Raw genomic sequence first — 19,053 nt, 5'->3', positions numbered from 1 at the left:
CCCCCTTCCCCCGCCCCCCAGGTTCATAGCCACTCAGACCCCTCTGGATCCTCCCAGGCCCCAAGCGCCCCTCTCAATGAGACTGGGGCAGACATGACAGCACAGTTTTATTTCTAGGAATCTGCAAAGTGAGGTGTCTAGGGTCAGGGTGGATCGCAGGCCAGACGGCGGTGGGTCACTGCTGACTTGCACTCAGCGGCTCCACATGCAACCAAAGTCCGCCCTCCGCACGCAGGATCAGCTCCGGCTTCCGGCGTGGCTCCTCCTTGTCCGGCAGCACACGGAAGCGCAGCAGCGTAAGCGCCAGCGCCACCTTCATCTCTGTCATGGCGAATGACTGCCCGATGCAGTTCCTGTGGGCGAGAGCGGGAGCTCTGACTGCGCCCGGAACCCTCATCCGGGCCCCACGGCACCGGGTATCTGGCCCACAACCCCCATCCCCACCAACAGGGATGGAGAAGGAGGCTAACCGTGCCTGGAACCCCCACGTGGGCTTACACATCCCCAGAGCTTAGCCCACACTCCAGTCCTGAACTCAGATCAGCAGACAGGGGAACAGGGCTCTCAACACACCTCGGACCCCTCCTCGGGCCCACCACCATTCCCCAGACCCTTACCCATAACGTCCAATGGAGCGGAGGGAAACTCTGACCATCTGAAATTTTCCCTCTTCCTGGCCCCCAACATCAAGGCTGGAATTTCAGTCCCAGGCCTCTGCGCCCACCACTCCATCCCCACCTCAGACGCCCCCTGTCCTCACCTGGGCCCCGCGGAGAAGGGAATAAAAGCCAGAGGTGACCTCCGCTTGATGTTTTCTGGGTCAAAGCGGAAAGGGTCATAGACCTGGGGGCAAGGCAAGACAGGGCTACTTGGCAGAAGTTTGTATAATGGGGGGAGGTGATGTCTGATTTGCTAAGCCAGAACCCTGTGCCCTCCCCTAGGGCCTCCGAGGGGAGTGGACTAGGATGAGGGAGGTGGGGGGGGGTGAGGCAGCACCTCAGGGTCTGGCCACACTGATGGGTTGTGATGGGTCCCGAAAATACTGATGAGGCAGATAACACCTGTGGGAGAGGAGGGGCCAGTCAGGACTAGGTCCAAGCCACCTGATTGGGCCCCTCTTTCTGACCAGGAACCTCCTCCCCTAGTCATTGTGGGCACCTTTGGGGATGACCCGTCCATCTGGGAGCACAGTGTCCTGGGTACAGCGGCGGGAGATGACTGTGACGGGGGGGTGCAACCGCAGACTCTCCTTGATGCACATGGTCAGGAAGGGCAACTGGGCCAGATCGTCCCTAAGGAATCCCCATGACAATTATCCAGGGAGCAAAAACAGAGACATCGCCTCCCCCCACCCCCAGCCCTCCTGCTGTCCCATGAGATCCTCTCTCCCTATAACAAAATTGCAGATGGATCAAATATCTCCAAACACATTAAGCTGTATACATTAGATATGTACAGTTTTTTCTTTGTCCATCATACCTCAATAAAATGGTTCTTAGAAAGAAAGAAAGAAAAGCAATATCACAGAAGAACCAGACAAAATTTAGTGAGATATTTTTAGAAGTTTTTCTAAGCAAAACATCGAAGAGCCAACCATAAAAACGTTTACAAATTCTTATAAAAATAAAATATTCTTTACGGCAAGATAGCAAAATCAAAAGGCAAATGAGTAAGAAACAAAAGATCAGATTCAGTGTTGACTCTTATTTATTACAGCACTAGAGATACTAGCTAATGCAATTAGAGGAAAAAGGAGAGTAATGCCATTTGAAATGTGGGGTAAATATGTCATTTTTGGCAGATAGTGATTTTATACTTAGAAAACAAGAGAATTCACTGGAAAACTTTTACAAGCATCGAAGATAAGCTTCAGTAAGGGGACTGAATTATTTTTCTTTAATCCCCTTCATTTTGTGTGGTGTTTTAAATTCTTAATAGTTGATACAGTTAACTAGTTCAAAATTGGAAAACTACAAACCACCACCCCTATGGCCCAACAGCACTCATTTCCCCTCCTCACAGTTTGCCTAGTGATTATTCTATATGTATCCTTCCAGAGGTACTTTTTTGCATTAAAAAAATATATAGTAGCATACTATGTACTATACACACTGCTCTGTATCTTTTTCATGTAACAGCATATCAATCTCTTCTTGTACATCTCTTGGGCCCAGTGTCCAAAATAGGGCCTTTCCTATTCTGGAGCTATGAAATAATTTCCCATGGTTTCCTCTAGAGCCTTTAAGACTCCTTTATTTTTTATTTTAAATCTTTGATTCATGTAGATGTTATTTTCTTATGACATAACAGCAGGTTGAATTAACTTTTTTCCATGTAGCTCTCCAGTTGTTCCAAGTTTTTATTAAATGATCTTTATTTTTCCTATTGATATGGGACTCCATATTTAGCATTTACTATGTTCACTGCACAAGAAATTTATATCCATAAATGATTAGTTTTTGTATTAGAAATAATAGAATAGATGAAAGAAATGATGATGATATAAAATATCTGGATTAAAATTAACAAGAAATGTGAATGTATTCCAAATGAACTTATAAATATTTCTCAGTACAGATAGACTAGATGATTCACCATAGCAACAAGAGTATCTAAGGGTTAATTTAGCAAAAGCTGCATAAGATCTCTATACTAAAATTTTAAACTCTATTAAAAGCCTAAAGATTATTTGAATATACCAAAATGGATATTCATTCCACACTCTGGGATAGTGTGTGTTAATATTATGATGTAATCTGTTTTCCACAAGCCAATCATATGTTCAATTAAACCTCCTCCCTCACTCATTTCTCTCTCTCTGTCTCTCTCTTTCTCTTTCTCTGTCTCTTTCTCCCCTTCCCCACATCACTTCATTTTTGCCCGTCTGTCTTTTTGACCTAACTGCATCTCAAATGCATCCAGATATCTACTGATCATCTTTCAGGGTCTCAGCTGAGGCACTTTTTTCCACCCTCGACTTTCCCTCTCTTACTCTAAACCCCAGCACTGCCCATGTACACTGGGAGTGTCCTGACCTGGGGCTATTCCTCACCAGGCTGGGAGCTCCTGGAAGGCAAAGACTGGGTCTGGGTCCTTCCTGAGTCTTCAGGACACAGAATGGGGCTGGAAAGAATTGGAAATGGCATAGAATTGGGGATAGGAAGGCAGTTTGGCAGTGTTTCCTAAATGGGAACTGGATGGATGAAGATGCAACTGTTCCTGGACAGGAGTTGAATGACTTTAGTCCTCAGGTGTTCCCTGTGAATCCTGGACTAAATAATATGAAGAATTAGGGGGCAGGAGATCAGCAAACACTCAGGGATGAAGATGTTTGAAAACATGTGATTCAGAGAGAAAAGTAAGGTAGTGGAGAGGAAGTTCACTTACTGAATATGTGTTAAGTGGCATCATCAGCCCTCACACATTGTCATTAATTCTCTCAGAAATCCAGGTCTTTCTGTCCCAAGAGCCTGCAAACTTTCCCCTGTTATACATACTGGGTACTAGACCCTTCCTTTGGGATCTTCTCCTATTCCCACTAAGCAATAATGACAGAATCAACAAAAAGATTTCCCCTCTTCCCCAGCCAGGGTGCAAGGCCAATGTGAGGGGCTCAGAAAAAGACCAGGAGGACCTGCACTCACCATTCAATCTCCTTAGGCTCACGGTCCCTCAGGAGTTCTTGCACCTCCTGCCGGCAGCGCTCCTGGTATTCTGGGTGCTTTGCAAGGTTGTACAGGACCCAGGAGAGGCCGCTGGCTGTGGTATCATGGCCTGAGGGGCATCAGAAAAGCTTGGGTCTCTGGGCTACTTCAGCACCAGAAGGCGGACAGCACCCTCACAGTAAGGCCCATGGGGAGGATGGGGAGTGATGGGGTGATCTAGGGTCCACTCGCCAAGTTCCTTGGTGGGGGAGAGACCCCTTCCCCTCTGTAGTCTCACACTGGGACCCTCACCCTCAAACATGAAGGTGTCAGCTTCAGCTCGGATATCTTCGTCTGATAATCCCTTCCCATCTTCATCCTGGAGAGAAAGCAAGATCCCCAGAATCACTGAGGGCCCCTGAGCCTAAACTGAGACAATCTCAACCTCCATCATCCATCCAGAAACCCAAGCCCACCCCACAGCCCTTTGCTTGCTATCACACGAGGGCCCACCCCACAGGCCTCCTCTTGACCTCTTTGCCTCCTGTGTTGTCCCTGGTGAAAGGAATCAATGATCTATAAATATTTTCATGTCTCTACATGATGCAACCTGGGTTACAGGATGATTGAGTGGCAACTTGACTTGGAAGCTATAGCTTGAGCATTGCCCCAAAGCCATTTGCTCATATGTTAGGATAGTAAATCCAGGGATTCCTTATCTCTCCTGGGAATAAGGAATGGGTTATAAACCTGTAGAATCTATAGACTTTGCCTTCTTTCCCACGAGGATTTGTTTAAGTTCAAGAACAATCTCTTCTCTTCTCTTCCCTCCCCTCCCCTTCCTCCCCTCCCCTCCTCTCCCCTTCCTCCCCTTCCCTCCCCTCCCCTCCTGTTCCCTTTCCTCTCTCTCTCTCTCTTTCTCTCTCCCCCTCTCCTTCCCCCACATAGGGAAGAAGGGGCAGATGTCCTGTATAAGTTCTAAAGTTCGAAATCTGGAGGTACTTATCCTGCAATGCAAGCATGGCTGCATGTATAGGTAAAACATTATGGAGCCCTCAGAGAAATTTAGGAATGGGGAACCATAGCTACAATTCTACTCTGGCTACTGTTATTGCTATAAGTAATAAATGGGCTGCTCTGATCCAGAGTTTTGTATATATACATACATGTATATATACAGTCTGCCTCTGTGGTAGACTAACTTATTAGCTTGTAAGTAGAGTAAAATCTCAGGACTTCACAGTTTCAGACTCAGAAATCCCCTGCAGGGGGATTCCACACAGTCATCTCTAAAACTTATCCCTGACCCATCCCTCCCTCAAGCACCTCACATGGCTCCCCAGTACCCTCTGCATCCCATCCAAGCTCTTTGATCAAATCGAGGTCCATTCTAATACTTCTACTCAGATACCAGAGGAGCCTACCTTGGTCAGCAGGAGCACATCAATGAAGTCCAAGGTCTTGGCCTTAGCCTTGGCCTTGAGGAAGTCATCAATGCCCTGACTGAGGAGGGTACGCCGCCGCTCCTGGATGACAACATCTGTGAAGTCGTGAACCAGGCGGCAGGCCCTGCGGAAGCACCGCCCATCGGGGGTGAGGCAGTACAGGAGGTCTAGGTGCAGGAAGATCTGCTGGTGCCGCTTTGCCACTAGGGCACTGAGCTCCAAGATGGCAGCAATATATTCACTGGGCTTCCTGCAGGATGAGAGCATGAAGGAAGCCAACAACATAAAACACCTGAAGCCCAGAAGCCGCGAGCTACCTCCCTCCAGGAAACTGAGGCTCCAAGAACAGATGGCCCACAGATACAGTGTGGGGAGGAGCCAGGACATGAGACTCTCCAGACTCTTCTCTCCTACATCCCATCTCTGTGAGCTGCCTCCATGCCCCAGGCACCCAGAGCACAGCTTAGATATCATGCTTCTTTCCTCTGTCTCTCACCCAGTACCTGCCCCTTCTCCTTCCACAAACTGTCCACATGGCTCAGAACTTATCCTCTGCTAGCTGGTCAACGGACCAGCCCTTCCCTATTCTCCTTACATCCAATGTCAACAAGATTCAGTGTCTACATGACAGTTGGTCTTCTATCAAGTCAGATGTCCAAGCTCAACTTTAACCAAGACCCTCATATGCTCAAACACATTCCTTGGCTCCCAGGAAACTTGAGATAAAGTTTATATCCTCTGTGTCTGACTTCAGAATGTCCTTAAGACATAACCCTGCCCACTCCTCCAAACCTATTTTCAAGGTGTCTCCTCACTGTTGCACACACTTTGCTCATCCTACCCTCCTGGCCTTTATCAAACAGTTCTACCTACCTGAAAGGTTAGCTCCTTTTCTTTCCCTTTCCCTGTCCTTCAATGTCCAGCTCTGACCCACCTCCTCCAGGAAGGCCCTTCTGATAGCCCTGGTCAGTCCTCCCTCCCCCATCTACTCCCTTGGGTGTATGGCTCATATTCCTGGGCCCTGGGCTGAGACTCACTCCTGGCAATTGCTGTCGAAACTGAAGACGCATTTCTGCAGACTGTCCAGGGTCATGAGGCTGATGTGTTCAAACATGTCCAGATGGGTGTGGCCCTCTGTGACCAGGTGCTGCCACTTGGCCTGGACAAAGAAGGGGACAGAGCTGTGGCTGGGAACTGACTCCCCTGACCCCTCCCTAACCCCTAAACACCAAGATGCACTCCCCCAGATTCTGACTCCTGGGCCCAGGCACACAACCCCAGGGAGGACCAGACTTGGGTAGGTGTGAAAGCTGTTACTATTAGGACATGAAGTCACCATGGCTGAGAGTCAGGAGATCTGGGTTTTTAAATCCTGGTTCTGCCCGCTATACTCTTTGTGCCCTTGGTCAACTTATTGCATAAAGTAAGTGCTCAACAAATGTTAGCTTCCATCATCTTCATTGTTATAAATTGATTAGGAAAATGTCCCCTATGTTGAGAGAGGTAGTCCTCCATGGGCCCTGAGTACCCCTGCACTTTTTTGCTGGGTATGCCAAAAAATTGCAAGACACTGATATTCTTTACCTGGGCCATTTCTCAGAGTTGTGTTTGTAGCAAACAACCTTGAGGAGTGAGGTAATGTTGAAACCTTGTAACCCACATTGAGACTTGAACCCATGGTCTTTTAACTGAAATCACACACTTGGTCTCAGGACTTAATGAAGCTCAGGTTCTTGATGTCTCATTGCAGAAAGAATTCAGTGAGAGGCAAAGTGATTGATAGGTAAGAAGAGGATTTATTTAGGGAGAAACACATTCCACAGACAGAGTGTGGGCCATCTCAGAAGGTGAGAGCAGCCCCAGGGTATTGGGTTGTCAGTTTTTTTAGGGGTGGGTAATTTCATAGGCTAATGAGTGGGAGGAGTATTCCAGCTATTTTGGGGAAGGGGTGGGGATTTCCAGAAATTGGGCTACTGCTCACTTTTTGACCTTTATGGTCAGGCTTCGAACTGTCATGGCACTTGTGGGTGTGTCATTTAGCGAGCTGATGTGTTACAATGAGCGTATATTGAGGCTCAAGGTCTAGTGGAAGTCGACTCGTCCGCCATCTTGGATCTATTTGGTTCTAATCAGTTTATGTCATGTCCTCTGGCTATGTCATTCGTTTAAAGGTTGTGCCCTGCCCCTTCCCTCCTGTTTCAATGTCTCCCCCTGGACAAATACCAGGCTTGCTTCTAATTGCTAGAAAAGTCATAGAGTCCCTAAACCTAGGGCTCCTTCCCTTGTAATACAACATACTATATGAGCAGGCATCTATTGAAGCCCACCTGTGTCATCCTCAGGGTATCTGGTGACTTGGAAGAAGAATGCAAACCAACAAGAAGCACAGGCTGTTTTCTGTGCCTAGAGTAATAAACTGTCCTTTGTCTCTAAGCCAGGAGTCTCATGACTTCTGGCAGAATCCACAAAACAGTAACAAGTTCCCTTGTCAGCTTGCAGGTATGGAAAAATCCGAGGCACTTCACAAAATTCTTACGTCCACTACTCCATTCCCATGCATATATCCAAACCTTTTGCAATGTATTTTTTCAGTAACTTCTATTAGGAGGTGGAGCCTATTTCACCATCCTTCGATTCTGAGCTGGCCTTGGACTTGTTTTGGCCAACAGACTATGGTGAAAAAATGAGGTGATCATCCCAAACCTAGATGTCACGGGCACTGCAGCTTCCTCTCAGTCTTTTCAAACCCTGCCTCTGCCATTTGAACCAACCTGAGATGTCTTCTGAAGGGAGAGAATCACATGAAAGGAAGTCTAGTTGCCCTAGCTGAGGTCATCCTAGATCAGCTTGCAGCCAACCAAGCTCCAAACATGTGAGAGGACTGACCCCAGATCAGCAATGCTTTGTATCTGTATGGTCAGGCCACCCAGGATAGTTGTCCTCTTGTTCTCTGTACATCCCTTGCTTGACCAGTCCTTGTTTCACCTACACCCTATTCACATGGCTGACCTTCCCTCTTAATCATAGAGCCTAATCAGTAACTGCCTATATACTTGCCCCCAGCCCCAGATAGTGATTGTTCTAATATTTAGATCAAAACATCTCCACCATGATAGCTTATCAAAGGGGTAGTGAAGGGTATGCTCCTCTGCTGGTTTCCTTGGTAACTTATGAGCCAACCTGACGTCAATTCCCCTACAACTGGTAACCTCCCACCCATGCACCCCCATAGGAAGACTGCCGCCATGTCCTTCCCGCTGTCGGCCACACATGGGGGGTGTCACTCCAGGACCTTGCTTCAGACATGTAAGATGCCCCTGTCCATTAAACCACTGATGTCTCTGTTACTGACTCCAGCTCTTTCTTCAGTCTTGAGGCTGCAGGCTTGTGGGGTGCAGCCCAACACTATCTGACCCACAGCTGATTACAGATATGTGAGTGACCCCATCTACATTTAGAGGAACCAGCCAACTGACTCACAGACTTGCTGTCAATACTAAACCCTTATTGTTTTGAAGTGATTTGTTACTCAGGAATAACTACTACATGATATTCATCATTATCATCAAACATGTCTCAAGATTCCATGGTTTCTGTGAAGGTAAAATAGAAACTATCACCTTCTTAGCACCTACCGTGTGCCAGGGACATGGCTCCATTATGTTATCTCGACCACCCTGCAAAGCAGGGATCACATTATACTCATTTTATAGCCAAGGAAATTGAGGCTCAGAAGGAAAGAACAATGGCCCAAGCCACCCAGAAGAGCCAGAATTACAGACAAGATGTTTCTGAGTCCCTATTGTCCCCAAGACTCTAGCTGGAACCCTGGGTTCAAGATACTCACATGCATGATGTCTGCACTCTTGGTGAAAATCTTCATGTAGGGCTTCAGGATGTTGAAGTGGAAGGCAGGTGTCAGCATGCGACGGTGGCTGCTCCACTTGTCACCGGCACTCAGCAGGAGCCCATCCCCTAGCAGAGACAGCCACAGGGAGTGGGCAAGGGCAGCACCTTCCCCTGGGCCCCCAAGGTTGTCCCCAACCCCCTTCACTAACAGTTACTCACCCAGCCAGGGCTTCAGAAAGTCATAGAAGTGCACGTCCTTGGGTGCGACGGTGGCTGACATGAATGAGAACCATCAGGGGCCAGGAAGAAGGGAAGGGGAGGGACTTTTGGTGGGGGGTGGCGGCTCCCAGTCAGGAATCTGCGTTCCCCCTCCAAGCCCAGCATAGCAGGAATGGGGCCAAGAGCACAGGAAACTGGGAGGAGAGGGGGAAGGGAGGGTGGAACAGACCAGGCTGCAGCACAGAATACAGTAAAGACAGAGCCCGTAGACACAACTCTACATGCTTAGACACACCCCAACATGACACAACATACCCCAACATGCCTTGACATGGCACCTTATAAACACCGAAGCATAGCCCAGCACTTTACAAAATGCCTTTACAGGGACCTAGGACATTACATCTGCCCCAGCACTCTGACCTCTCCTGAGACATCTGACAGGGTCCCATGTGTTAACATGTCCTGACAAGGCCCCAACATGCACAACACAACCTGACATGACAAGACATGCTCTGCCATGGACCTGAAGACAATCTGACATGACCTCAATGTGCCCCAGATGGGCCCCAGACAGGACTTAATACACTTATATCACAGACCTGAAACAGGCAAGACCAAGACATACTCTAAGACCTGCATCAGACACGACTCACATAAGGTCTCAGGCATTTCTCAGAGTGACCCTGAGTCCCAGACCTCAGACAAACTCCAAATGTGGCCCAGACGTGACCAGCAGGAGAACCAGACAATCTCTAATGGCATCTCACGCAAGAACCAGAGACTGAAAGATGCCTCAGATGTCCTTGGCCACAGCTGAGCCCCAGACATGACTGAGACCATCTCCATTTGAGCTCAGGTATAAACATATACAAGGTGTCACCAGGTATAACATACACCAGCTGTAACCAGAATCCAGGTAGAAACATACGTGACCAGACGTGGCCATGCAGCAGACATTGCACAGACATGACCACAGGTCAGGCAGGTGGGAGTCCCGGTGAGAGAGAGGCAGTGGCATCTCTGCCACAGCCCCTTCTGTCTGCACTCTGGTCACATGCCCACCTGGAGGCAACACAGAGACCATGGCAGTGGGCAAGCTGTGGGCAGGGAGGTGTCTACCTGGAGCAAAGAGCACAGGCTTGATGCAGGTGGGGTGGAAGATGCGGGTGACCACATGCCAGGATCCAACCACCAACGGCACACATTCCATAGGTGCTGGCCAGGCCCTGTGTGTACAGGAGACCTTCCTCCGAGCTCTGAATCTGGACAGGCACAAAAATGACCCAATTCACACTCTTCCAGGCTGCCAGAGGGAAGGACTTGCAAGGAAGGGATCCAGACCTGAACCCATGAATCATCTTCAGCAGCTGCTCGTCTGTCCTCAGCCTCCTCCTGGGCTCCCTCCCCACACCCTCTATACATGACAACTGGGGTCCCTCAGGTGCAAGGATAGAAAGGGTTTTTCCCTCTCTGGATCCCAAATACCATGTTCACCTGACTTCTCTTCCATCCTCATATTCCAGGTATGGAAACTGAGGCTCTGAATGATGAAGTCACTTGCCAACAGTCTTCCAGACACTAAGCCTGAGACTCCAGCCCAGGTCTGTCTGAATCCAGGGCCTGAGTTCTTAACCATCCAGCTGCTCTGAGTCCCAAAACAATAGCTCAGAGGACCCTATGCTTCCCAGACAGGGCACTCAGAGTCTCAGGGACACAGAGATTGGTCCTATGACCCAGGCAAGGGAAATTAAAGGGAATCCTGTATCTTTTCCTGGAAATGTTGTGAATGAGGTCACTTTTCCATGGGGGTTGAGCTTCTGGCATTCATCTTTACCATTATGAGAGTGAAGCCATCACAGATGAACACAGAACTGAAAGATGTAGACAGATTTCTGATGACATTGTTTAAGACCTGGATCCAGCTGGGCCTGAAGACACCCTCCTTGGACTTTACTATCAATTGATTCGCTTTCTTTCCTTAGAACATACAGGGTTGCATTTCCACCACTAACAGCTGAAAGAGACTTCAGCAGCCAGAGAGAGCCAGGGACCTTCCCAGAGTCACCGAGCATTCTGGTGTTTCAACCAAGGTCTCTGTCAGTTGCTGCCTGTTCATTCCTCTGCTTGCCAGGTCTGTCTGGGGATGGGAGGAACAGGGGACAAGAGAAGGGAGACAGGGTGCGGTGGAGTCTCCTCAGGGAGATTCCTGGGGACTGGAGAAGGAGGGCACTGAACTAGAAGTGGTCGAGCTGCAGGATAGAGTCAAAGAAACTGACCCACCAGAGAGGTGAATGTCATGGAAATAGCAGCCCAGATCTTCCACCAGCCCCGAGTCTTCATTGCTCTGGGCCTGGGGATGGGTGGGACTGAGGGCAGGCCTGGCAGGGGGCCTGGGATGCTATGGATTCCCACTGCACCACTTTACCCTCTGCTTTAAAAAATGTCTGCTCATCGATCCAGACACAGTTCCAGCAACTCCTCCCCCAGGAAGCCTTCCGGGATGCCCCAGCAGAATACCTTGCTTCTCCTCTGGGGTGCCACAGCCCATCTCCCTCTGGCCAATTCCTGACCACACCAGGTCAGGGATCTCTCTGTCCAGACCTGTGTCCTCAAGATTGGGGGTGTCCTTCACCCAGGACACCAGGGTGGGCTGCAGACGGCCGTGAGAGGAGGAAGGAGGCACTGAGATGGGGGCTGGTGAATACTTGAAGGAAAGAGGAAGATGGCTGAGAGAGAAGAGGGGAGGAAGGGCCGGGGTCCTGTAGGGGCCACATAGAAGCTTGGCAGGGAGGGGCTGGAAGTCCTCAGATGTGTCATGGCACCACCACCACAAGCTCTGCATGGGTACCTGAGGCATTGGCAACATTCCGGATCATGTCAGGATGGCAGAAAATGACCAGGGGGGTGATAGGGCCCATCCAGATCATGTATCCCTGGGGGTAGTTGGCCACCAGCTGAGTTAAGCCCCTCAAGCCCTGCTCCGTGGGGGGGACCTGCAAGCAAGGTAAGGGCCATCAATCCCCAGAAGGAACCGCTGCAGTGGACAGTGTGTGGGATTCTGCACAGATGGAGGGAATCTCTGCTTCCTCCTGCTCCTTCTCTCTGGGGGCAGGAGGGTCCTGTGGGCCTCTTCATGTCCCCAGAGTGTATCCCAGGGCACAGGGAGAAGACACGCTCTCTGCCCACAGGGAGGGTGGCCTTGGCTTGAAAAGACAAATTTTTCTTTTCCTGGGAGTGGTCCCAGCCCCAGGGGCGACCACAGGAGGAGATCCCCAGTGGTGAGGTTTGTGGGTAGCAGGGTGGCCTCAGGACTTGTGGACTGGGGTTTGGTCCCACATCCTTTCATATTCTGGCTGGTCCACATGGCCTCTGGTTCCTTGCATGGTAAAGGGTCTGCAGACCTGGGAACTTCCAGCCCTGGCCAACCCCAAGGGACGGTCGTGAATTCTACCCATCAATCAAGATAGCAATTCTGCCCTCTGAACCCCCTCTGCTGACCATGCTCTGTGCAGAGTGCATCCTGTGTGTCTATCTCTCTGCAAGCTATGGGCATGCCTTTCAATTGTGCCATTTACAAATGAAGAAACTGAGACCATATGCCCCCAAAGGGGAAGAAGTGTGGGTTGCCTCCTGGTGAAGCATCCTCTCCCCAGGATGCCCCATTCAAACCTGACAAATACCCCCAGGTGCTCTAGACAAGTGAACATAAATCATTTGCACCTTTGTGACTTGCTCCTGTCTCCCCAAGGACCTTGAGGTGAGGATTCAAAGCACTAGATGAGATTGGTCCGGAGAGGGAGAGTGACTCAGCCAAGGTCACACAGCACGAGGGGCTGGAGGAAGGAAAAGTGACCAAGACAGGCCCCTCACAGACAAGCCCTTGGAGGGGAAGGCAGAACTGCAGCAACTTTGTAACATTCCTGCTGCTTCCAGGATGTCCTGAAACCATTCCAAGACCTAGAATCTCAGCCCCGTGAATCTCATCTTCACGGTGAACTTCGGAATGCCCCTGTTCTGAACTTTGCCTTCATGAACCGTGATTGCAGCAAGTCCCCCGCCAAGCTGTAGTTCTCCTCCCAGGCAGGGAAGGAAAGCTCTCTGGGAGACAGCAGGAGGACACCCATCCCTTTGACCTCGACTGAGGGGGTGATGGCAAGTTCCTCACCTTGGTCATCAAACATTTATTTTGCATGCCTACTGTGTGCCGGCCCTGGACTGGGCACTGTAGTGTCTGCTCCCCTGAATTGTCATCAAATTGGAAAGATGGTTAATAAGTAATTGGACAATTAACTGTTTAATTAATCATGAGCGGGGCCAAGTCAAAGGTCAAAGTCTGGGGCACAAGGTAGGCAGGCGTGGAGGATGGGGAAGTGTAAGAAGGCTTCTGAAAGAGGAAGTGAGTGGCCAACTTTATCCAGATTGGTCAAGGCGCCCATTGGGACATCTTGGCGGGAGCGGGGGGAAGGGAGTAAGAGATTAGAGGGAGGTGTCCTGGAGAGGGGAGGGGGTGGGTAGCTGTGCACCTGTAGGTGGGAATGGGGAGGTGATAGCTATTTCCTGTGGGGAAGATGTAGCCCAGAATAAGACACAAGGAAATGGGCCACATGCAGAGCAGACCCTGGACAGCGCACCTGATGAGATGCGCTAATGTGTGGAAGACATGCAGGAAATGGACCCCAAAGCAGGCTAGGGATAGAAGGACAGGATGTGGGGAAGGCCTCGATGGCAGAGCAGAGGAATGAAGGAGTGAGGAAAAAGGGGGCTTCTCATCCTCTCTGGCTTCTCTGCTGTCCTAGATCATAGCCCAAACCCTGAGCCCCATTCCTGACCCTGCAGGAAGTCCATCCACCCTGATGCTCCAGACTCATCCTGCTGCCCACACTCACCAGGCCCAGGTGACCCAAGAACCAGTTGCGTTTTGGGGGCTGCGGGAAACATTGGAGGCGGCGAGAGTTGTTGTAGGAGGTGTAGGTCCAGGCCAGGATGCGGGCCAGCAGCCAGGAAGCCCCGACCAGTAGCAGGAGCAGCCATGGGGAGGCTGCCACCGGCCCGAGTCCCAGCCAGGAGAGGCTCAGTTGCAGCATCCTGCGGGGCAGATGGGGTGGAGGGTGAGCTCCTGAGGATGAAGGAACGGGGGGCGATGATGGTGAGCTGTGAGGCAGAGACAAACAGAGGGACAGGAACAAGGGAGTGAGGGGCAGGGATGGTGAGTGCTGGGGACAGGGCAAGAAGGGCTCAGAGGTGGGCAGACAGGGGCTCAGAGAGGGGAGGGAGACCGAGAGAAATCCAGAGGAAGAGAGAGAGAGAGACAGACAGAGGAGTTAGTAACTAACTAGTATCCACTCATCTCCCAGGCCAGCTCATCCCCTGGAGCCACCCTGCCTGGAGCAGTGGCCTTCCCCACCCCGGGCCAGGACCCCCAGCCTTTAGACCCCCAGCTTGGCACCTTCTGTCAGGAGTGGCTTGTCCCACACAACTCCCTCTCCCCTCCTCTGGGGAAGGCTTTGTCTGGCCCCTGACCTAGAGGAAGCTGCCAGGGGCCGGGCTAAGCCAGCCAATCCTTGCAGCCTGCTTACCTCCTCCCCACCTGGCAGCTGCCCAAATAGAGGGTGGAGGGAAGGGGTTACAGTGTTATTAGAGCAGCCTGTGAACCAGCTCAGCATCACACTGTGTGGACACTGGATCCTCAGGACTCAGCACGTCCTACATGGGCAAGTTGGGGTGCGGGCAAAGGTGACTCTGGACCCCAAGTTCACAGCCAGCCCTGCCCTTCGAAGGCCAGGGTGCAGCAGGTAAAAGCATGAACATTCAGGTGCCAGGTGAGCAGGGCAAACATCTCTGGGGCTCTTCTCCATGCGTGGGCCGGGAGGGTGTCTGCACCATTTCTCAGCACAGAATCAGGAAGCTCAGAGACGTGAAGCCTCTGGCCTCCGGGGCACGCAGCTTGGCAGGAGTTCAAGTCCTGCCTCCAGGCAGCCCAGGGCCTGAGTGGAGACATGATTGCTGGGAGCAGGAACTGAGAACCCAGCCTGGCTGGGGATTACCTGCGTCAGATTCAGGGGATAAAGTGTCCTCAGCTAGAAGAGGGCACCTGGAGGAACGAGGGGTAAGGCTGCAAGGGGCTGAGAGAGAACAGGATCCAGACAGGGGAGGGCAGAGCTGGGACATCCTGAGTGGGCATCCTCACGGTGACTGTGGGCTGTGCCGAACTTCTCTGGGCTCAGCCTTCCCATCTGGGAAATGGGTTGCTGGATGAGAGCCTGAGAGGGGGACCAAGGAGGGTTCTGCAGGAAGATGGTAAGGATCAGGAGCTCTCAGAAAGATGGAATGAAGGAAAAGTGTTGGCAACTAGCACTTGTGTTACTCTGTGCCAGTACGCCACATAAAGTATCCCTATTCTGTGAAGAGAGCTATATGCAAAGAGTGCCTACTCTGGGCTGGGCACCTCAAAAAGCACCCCTCAGTGTGTCAGATATTCTACATAAAGTGTGCCTACTATTTGTCAGGTGCTCTACATAAAGCATACCTACTATGTGCCAGGTACTCTATGTAAAGTGCACCAACTGTGTGCTGCATGCTCTATGTAAATATGCTTACTGTCAGGTGCTTACATAACGTGTACCTACTATACCTCCCAGGATTCAACGTGAGGTCTCTAAAACAAGCATGCAGGCTGCCTGCTGGCTGGCGTTTCATCTTTCCTTCCTGGGCTGTTGGAAAGGATCAAGTTCTGGATCAGCAGAACTGAGTTCAAATCCAAGCTCTGCTACCTGATGGTTATGTGATGGGCTAGTCACTTGCCCTCTCTAAGCCTCATGTCCTCTTCTGTAAATGGAGAGATGGATTTCTATCTCTCAGGTAGTTCACTCCTCAACAACAAACTGTACTTGAACACCTACTCTGTACCAGGCACAGTGCTTGGACCCAGGACATTGGAGGAACAAGACAGACAAGGTCTCTGGATTGTGGTGCTCATGTATGATGGGGGAAGCCATCAGGAAATAAGACAGGGTCAGATAGTGGCAGTAATGAAGGAAATTAACAGCCTGAGACAGAATAGAAAGTGACCAAGGGGACTGTTTTGGACAGGGCAACCAGGGAGGGCCTCCCTGAGGAGGTGGCCTTGTGACTGAGTCCAAGCTTGTACTGCTCCACACAAAAAAGTTTAATGAATTGAGAGATGAGCTGCTGGGGTAAGGAATGGTGACCTTATTTGGAAAGTCAGCAGACCAAGAAGTTGGTGGACTAGTGTCCCAAAGAACCATCTTACCTGAGTTAGAATTCAGGCTTCTTTTATACTAAAAGTGGGGTGAGGGTCTGTGTGACTGGTTGCTGTAAGCTTCTTGGTGCTGGAATCCTTTGTTCTTGCAGCTCTCCAGGAGGTCCAGTCACATTGCTCCTGTAATCCTCCAACAAGACAAACGTTATTCTTTGTGCCACAACTTTTTATTTCTATATGAATGAAAAGTGTTATACCTTTAAAGGTCAAGCCTGGGAAGCAGAGCCTTGAGAAAGGGCTATCATGTATAGCTCAGGCTACAGGCAACATTCTTTTATGAAGGTGCAGGGCCAGCAGGACCAAGCACAGGCAACAGAGCATAGAGGTTATATAGAGATAATGGAGTAGATCCAATATGGAGTCAGGTTCTTTGTTACAACCTTTGAGCAGAAACCTGAAGGACGTGGAGAATTGGGTAGCGAGTGAATAAAGCTCACCCCACCCCTCTCCCCCCAAGCCTGGCTAGCACTGGAAAGACCCAGCACAAAGTGGGGCAAACAAATGGACTTTAAAAATGTGTCATTCTTGCTTCCTTCCTCAAAGGTGATGAATTAAACAGAGAAAGTGGGGCAATTTCCCTCCTTGTCTATCCATGGGGGAAGCAGGAACTACCCATGCTGGAGACCACATGGATGGTGAAGTCTGGCCAGACCTCAGGCAGGAAGCAGTTGCTGCATTTCACTTACCATAATAAAGATCAGGAAATCTCACCAGCCCATGAAGACACATTGAGCCAGGCCAGATTTGTAAGCTGGGGCTGCCAACGTTTTGGCAGAGGTACCAGGAAAACAAATGAGCTGGTTTTGGAAAAAATAAGGCACTAGGAAAACTTCAGGAAGGTCTGGAAGACCTGTGATAGTTGCCCTAAATGGGACCTATTGGGTGATGCCAGTTCTGAAAAGTAGCCTGACCACCCCCTCCACTGAGAAGTGAAGGGACTGTGGTGGGGCTCAAAAGAGAACATCCCTGTGGAGGGCAAAGGAGGGGTCTCATCCAAAAACCAATGGAGGGAGGCCCCAAGAACACCACTCCAAAGGAGAGGAAAAAGCCTGAAACGGGAGAGACAGAATTTTGCTCCCCATTCAGGGGTCTGCTTAGTCAGTGGGCAAAGGGACTGGCCAGGTGCACCGGAGGTTCATGAATCCCCATCTGCGGGGACATTGTGGAGCTGACCCTGACCCAGGTTGAGAAAAGGGGCTACAACAATGTGACCGAATCCAAACTTGTACTGCTTGCCGCACAATAAGACAATAAATCGAGAGATGAGGTGCTGGGACAAGGAAAAGACTTTATTCTGAAACCCAGCAGACCAAGGAGATGGTGGACTAGTGTCCCAAAGAACCATCATACTGGAGTTCGAATTCAGGCTTCTTTTATACTGAAAGGGAGCGGGGTGTGGCCGGTTGTTGCAGACTTCTTGGTGCTGGCCAGATCCCCGGGATGGATGGGATAATCCTTTGTTCCAGCAGCTGTCCCTGTAGGTCTGGTTACAATGTTTCTATAAACCTCCAACAAGGCAAATATTATTTTATGTCCTGCAACTCTTTATCTCTGTATGAATGAAAAGTGTTACAGACTTCCAGGTCAACCCTGGGAGGCAGAGCCTTGAGAAAGGGGGATCGTGTATATTTCAGGCTATAGGCAACATTCTTTTACAAAGGTGCAGAGCCAGCATGACTAAGCACAGGCAACAGAGCACAAACGTTAGAATAGATCCACTGTAGAGTCAGGTTTGTTCTTCCCTGTTACAATAGGAGTCTGGCCATCTACCTGCAGCCCGAGTCAGATAAGGAGATGATGTTTGGTCAGTGGAAGGCACCTGCAGGCAATCGGAGGGGATTAGAGGACAGACATCCATCCTCTGCCAAAGGCCACTGCTGCTTTCACCTTCAGCTAATTCTCTGGGTTCCAGGAACAGCTACTACCTGGCCTGGGGGTGGTGTCAGCTCTCAGCTGATGCTAGCCCCCAGGGGGCTACACTAGCCTTGATGGCTTCCCTTGGCTCAGTTGTCTGTGATTTTAGATAAGGGGTATGTGCAATCCAATATACATCATGGTAGATGGTCACTGCTAGTCGTCATGAGGAACAGATTTCTCAGTTAATAATTTTAGTACTTTTCTAAGCATGGGAAGGTGCAAGAATTCTGGCTCATAAATTTTTTCCTAAATATATCTATCTAAAAGCCTGTTTTCCCAATGTACAGAGTACCTCATCCTGGTGTCTGTCCTGAATTGGCAACTACAATGGCTAATGCCTTAATCCTTGTAGAACTAGATGGCAAGCAACATTTCTTGTTTACAAAACCTGCACATTGTAAATGGCTCCTACTTAAAGCCACTCTCATGTAGCCCATCCGAGGTCTCTGCCAGGACCCGACTATTACATTCTGCAGAGGGATGGGACACCTCAGCAACCCAGTTATGTGAGTGTCGATGTTTGTGTAGGCACAGAAAAAGCTGAAAAATTTTTCTGGAATGGGAGGGCAGAGTAGGAGGAAGAATGGTTCTGTGAAATGTTTACATGTAACCAATTGTTTCCTTTTCTTAGATGGAGCCTGCAAAGCATTTTCTATTATAATTGCTAATCTCTGTAATTACAAATTATATTTTCAAA

At 49.9% G+C, this 19,053-nt stretch overlaps 2 protein-coding genes across 2 annotated transcripts in view; one reads left to right on the top strand and one right to left on the bottom strand.

Moving 5' to 3' along the window:
- Positions 1–19,053, top strand: part of LOC133090238 (cytochrome P450 4F2-like) — a 96,237-nt gene that overhangs the window by 48,918 nt on the left and 28,266 nt on the right.
- On the bottom strand, positions 102–14,244 carry LOC133090237 (cytochrome P450 4F2-like). Its single transcript, XM_061188577.1, has 12 exons — positions 14,047–14,244; positions 12,009–12,153; positions 9,158–9,211; positions 8,937–9,064; positions 6,127–6,248; positions 5,069–5,339; positions 3,957–4,023; positions 3,645–3,774; positions 1,159–1,292; positions 997–1,061; positions 761–843; positions 102–353 (listed from the first exon to the last, which is right to left on the bottom strand). The coding sequence occupies exons 1-12, from the start codon at positions 14,242–14,244 to the stop codon at positions 176–178; spliced, it is 1,575 nt and encodes a 524-aa protein (XP_061044560.1). The 3' UTR covers positions 102–175.

The sequence above is a fragment of the Eubalaena glacialis genome, chromosome 4 (genome assembly GCF_028564815.1).
Source record: "Eubalaena glacialis isolate mEubGla1 chromosome 4, mEubGla1.1.hap2.+ XY, whole genome shotgun sequence".
In the NCBI taxonomy this organism is placed as follows: domain Eukaryota; kingdom Metazoa; phylum Chordata; class Mammalia; order Artiodactyla; family Balaenidae; genus Eubalaena; species Eubalaena glacialis.
This window is presented reverse-complemented; position numbering and strand designations above follow the sequence as displayed.